Source organism: Littorina saxatilis, linkage group LG9 (assembly GCF_037325665.1).
Source record: "Littorina saxatilis isolate snail1 linkage group LG9, US_GU_Lsax_2.0, whole genome shotgun sequence".
NCBI classification, from domain to species: domain Eukaryota; kingdom Metazoa; phylum Mollusca; class Gastropoda; order Littorinimorpha; family Littorinidae; genus Littorina; species Littorina saxatilis.
In genome coordinates, this window is record NC_090253.1 from 42,293,941 (window position 1) to 42,298,940 (window position 5,000).

Sequence of the window (5,000 nt, forward strand, 5' to 3'; positions counted from 1 at the left end):
CTCCTGGCAACTCAGTGAGGCAATAACAAGCATTGAAATCAACAAGCAACTTTCATCCTCAGTCAACTACGAAACGTATGGTGCAATTATAGGGCCTGTATAACATTAATGAACCCGCCAACAGAATACGACTGCGAGCTGTGTATCAGTATAATTGACAAGCAAACAAACAAACAAATACATGAATAAAGGAAATAAAGAAAAAATAAATGAAACATACAGCTGATTCTCCGACCATGCAAGCTAGAAGCTGATAGTCAGGCTATCAACAAACAATGACAAGAATCAATCAATCAACCAATCAATTTATCAACCAACCAACCAACCAATCAATCAATCAGTCAATCAGTTAATCAATCAACCAATAAATCAACCAATCAATCAATCAATCAATAAATCAATCAGTCAATCAGTTAATCAATCAAACAATAAATCAACCAATCAAGCAATCAATCAATCTGTTAGTCAGTCAGTCAGTTAATCAGTCTGTCAGTCAGTCAATCACTAAACAAATCAAACAATCTCTCAAAAACTAAAACTGCTACTGAACAAATTAATTCAACTTACCGTTCCGTGCAGCGCAGCAAACATGTTGAAAGTGTGTCGTCTGTTTCTCCTCTGCTCGGAAGTCAACTGTCTCCTCACCCAACCTCTCTCCACTCGCTCTGTGTACAAAACTGGATCCAGGGAAAACGAAACACAGTTTTTGGACAAAGCGAAACTTGGTCCAAAGTTGAAGTTTAAAACCAGTTACTCGAACGAAATGTAAACTCAGTTGTTTTTCACTTTCACAGTTAACATTCGTATGTGAAATAATTCATTTTCTTGTAAAAAGTCTTTCTCCAAACATTCCTGCACTTTGTGGCGAGGTGTCTCAAGGCAGATTTGTTTTTGTCAAAGATGAAAAATGGAAGTTCAGTTCCTCAAAAAATTAAAATTACTCTTTCTCGAAGACACAGATGGAGACACTGATTCTTTTAGATCAGTCACACGTTCGTGTTTTTCGTTGGTACGTCCCGATGATCCTCAAGGTTACCACTATCAATCGATAGAAGTTCGAACACAGTAGACGAAAACTTGTCGAACATGTACACTGACAAACTCAGTTTTTTTTTCTCACAGATTTCAGTTCTCGCGCTGACAACGTTGACAAGTTCGCAGTACTCAAGTGAAATGAACGTGTGAGGTCAGTCTTGTCCACAAAACTATCCCGGGTAGATTCCTTTTCCTTCTCCCAAAACACAGTACCACGAGGTGCTGGCAGTGTGTGCTTTTCAACTGTGGCGAAACTGACGCCCGCGCGGGTGTCCTGACTGCACGCGACAAGCGTAAGCCCCGCCCCTTTGTCACCAAGCCTCGCCCCCATTGGCGCGTCTAGTCACGCCCCTTTCCCGTGAAACTGACAAGGCGAGTAACAGCCAACGAATGGAAATCTGTGACTTTTCCACCAGTGACGGCACGGATTTGTGTAATAACTTGTGGTGGTGGTTGCTTTCTCGCTGTATGATCAATGAACTGTCGAGTAAGTTTGTGTTATGGATGTGAAACTGTCCCCGAGTTGTGTTTGTTTGAAGAGCAGAAAGTTGTATGTATCCTGGTTGTGAAATTATTCCCACGTCGGTGGCGACAGACTGTATCAATACGAATTTTGGATATGTATGCTTAACTGTTTCGCAATTTGTATTGACTGAAAAGCACAAGTTGGTTTCCTGGATCAAATGTTACCAAATAACTGATTTTTTTTCTATATCGGCTGCTCAGTGTTCAATCCAAATTTGCAGCGTAACTGAGTGCAGTAATACCGCTTGGGAAACTAATAATAATAATAATAATAATAATAAACCATTCTTCCATAGCGCTGTTCACCGCCAGATAACAGTCTCGGGGCGCTTTAAAAAACATATGAAATTAAAATTTAACATTTTACATATACAAAAATCGGTCTGTTCAGTTTCTGCTTCGAAATAACACGATTATGCACACCCATTAATTTAGCTGTTTCGTTTTTATTATCGAGGAAGTCAAACGCATTAATACGTGATGATTGAACGTTTTGCGTCTGCTGTCAAAAACGAAAACAAATACAAAAGCAAAACACACACACACACACACACACACACACACACACACACACACACACACACACACACACACACACACACACACACACACACACACACAAATCTGCCCCGGATAGGAAACAAATGAGTTTTCATGTCAAATAACTTCTATTTATTTTCCCCTGATTCGTTTTTGTTGCTAAAAAAAAGCACACACGGGAACACAACATGTATAATTATTATTATTCTTTTGTAGTCTCCTCCGAGATTTATTTGCATAAAATCTATGCTTAATTATTTGTCTTTTGCATGCAGAAATGAAGAATATGCATAGCAATTATTGAATGTTGCTGTTATCACTAATCCAACCTAATCGGCCGTACCCCTATCATTATTTGGTCTTTAAGAATCGCAGAACACGGATGTTTTCGCCTTTCTGTGGGCGCTCAATCTGTTTTCGTTGTGTAAACTGTTCCGTGTTGCCTGCTTGATGTCGCATACGCTCTCCCATGCAGCTGTCACGCTAGATTAATCTGAAACTGAGGTCTCGTATTAATAGCAACCTCTGTGTGTGTGTGTGTGTGTGTGTGTGTGTGTGTGAGTGTGTGTGTGTGTGTGCGTGTGTTTGTGTGTGTGTGTGTGTGTGTGTGAGTGTGTGTGTGTTTGTCTGTGTCTGTGTGTCTGCGAGTGAGTCTCTCTCTCTCTCTCTCTCTCTCTCTCTCTCTCTCTCTCTCTCTCTCTCTCTCTCTCTCTCTCTCTCTCTCTCTCTCTCTCTCTCTCTCTCTCTCTGGGCGGGGACGTAGCTCAGTTGGTAGCGCGCTGGCTTTGTAGCCAGTTGGTCGCTATCAGCGTGAGTTCGATCCCCACGTTCGGCGAGAGATTTATTTCTCGGAGTCAACTTTGTGCAGACTCTCTTCGGTGTCCGAACACCCCCGTGTGCACACATGCGCACGAAAAAGATCCCACGTTCACAGCGAAAGTCTCGGGGCTTGGAAAACACGAAGACACGCATGCATCATCTCTCGTCTCTGATTATCATGATCGTATTTCAATACTTTGACGAGACAAACCCAATGCTGGTGTGTCGAAGAAGACAGCCACAGCAGGCTTGTTCGAATCAAAGTATCACACCATATCTTCAGCGTATTACCAATACCTGTCCCAATATAGACCAGTTGGTCTAAGAGGACGTATAACCCTAATAGTCAGTCAGTCACGTTATGTCCCAAATAGATACTGATTCTGGGGACAAAAATATAAATATAGCATAGCACCGTTAGTGTCCGTTAAACAAATTTCCAAAAAAAATCCAAAACCCCACTGAATCGAACATTTTTTGTTTGTTTGTCTGATTGTTTGTTCCTTTGAGTGTTTGTTTACAAGTGTGTTTGCTTTTTGCTTTGCTAATCTTTCTTTTTTAGTTGGATCGTTTGTTTATTACAATGTTTGGTAGTGTATTTGATCGTTTAAATTTGCGTACGTTAGTTTCTTTTTTCCTGTTCATTGCTTTCGGACAAGACGGGCGCAGTGGCGTGGCGGTAAGACATCGGCCTCCTAATCGGGAGGTCGTGAGTTCGAATCCCGGTCGCTGCCGCCTGGTGGGTTAAGAGTGGAGATTTTTCCGATCTCCCAGGTCAACTTATGTGCAGACCTGCTAGTGACTTAACCCCCTTCGTGTGTACACGCAAGCACAAGACCAAGTGCGCACAGAAAAAATCCTGTAATCCATGTCAGAGTTCGGTGGGTTATAGAAACACGAAAATACACAGCATGCCTTCCCCGAAATCGGCGTGTGCTGCCTGAATGGCGGGGTAAAAACGGTCATACACGTAAATATCCACTCGTGCTAAAAACATGAGTGAACGTGGGAGTCTAAGCCCATGAACGAAGAAGAAGGAAGAGGAATTGCTTTCGGCCTAACTAGGGACGTAGAACTGTTTAACAAAAACCCGAAGACGGGGATTGCATTACGCACAGACCAGTAAACCAGTCTGAAACAATGCAGTCTGAATTCATTTACACCTGCATGGGGAAATAAATGCCTGTACACCTGCTTACGCTTCAAATACGCATAGCGGAAGGTATGCAGACACAGGATTCGTGAATTAAAACACTGGGAGACAGTCACACAAAAAAGCCCACCATTGCAGACATCCAAACTTGAATTAGAGAAGAAAGAAAAATCAAAACTTGACTAAAATAATGTAAAAAGAAGTTTCTGGGTTTCTCGTGTTCTCCGAGCACAACAGTTACTAAGTAAGTAGACTAAATATCTTGGTACATACAAATAGTCCGACATCTTGGACTGAAACGACACTATAGTATAGACCATAAATCAAACTGTTAATTGCAGTCAACTCATGAACCTCTAGGTAGTGCTATATACGTAACCTGTTCGTGGGAATTCAATTTCTGACCCGAAACGTAAGGTCTGTTTTGCCTATAATTATAGTAAAAGTTTTTATTATCGTTACCACACCTACACAGGCTGAGTGTTCCCGGTTAGCCGAGACTGATTCACACGGATTTTCTGACCCACGACAGTTGGGAGCAAGCCGTTGGCGTCTCTCCGTACAAATATTGAACCGGACGAGTCGCCTGTGTTGTAATCTCGTTAACGGTTAGGGTTCTAATTTACAGACCGAGGGCAAAAGAAATTCAAACCCACAAGCGATCTGGGCTAGAGCAGGGTGATGTATTGATGACGTTGCAAAAGAAAAGGTATTTTTGTTTGTGGACACCAGTCACAGTGAAATGAGATTGCACCACCACGCACAGATACTATTATTATTTTTGATGTAAAATCATTATGCGGTACCTGTGTACCTTTTGGTTAACGTCGGAGTGTCGATATATAGAACACGGAGGAGGCAATCAGTAAGGTAATTTTCTTTAAAAAAAAACAACCAAAAAACTAAAATATAACATAATGGAAAAAAC

At 41.5% G+C, this 5,000-nt stretch overlaps 1 protein-coding gene across 2 annotated transcripts in view; it reads right to left on the bottom strand.

Moving 5' to 3' along the window:
* The window catches only part of LOC138976136 (T-box transcription factor TBX6-like), a 52,362-nt gene extending 51,098 nt beyond the window's left edge, over positions 1-1,264 (bottom strand). The window contains exons 1-2 of one of the 2 annotated variants that reach the window (XM_070348961.1): positions 568-1,264; positions 221-262 (exon numbers count right to left, since the gene is read on the bottom strand). In XM_070348961.1, coding sequence (XP_070205062.1) covers positions 221-262; positions 568-591 — 66 coding nt within the window. In that variant the 5' untranslated portion in view covers positions 592-1,264. The remainder of the gene's footprint in view (positions 1-220; positions 263-567) is intronic. The other variant, XM_070348962.1, reaches the window with a different exon arrangement.
* Positions 1,265-5,000: the final 3,736 nt, after the last annotated feature.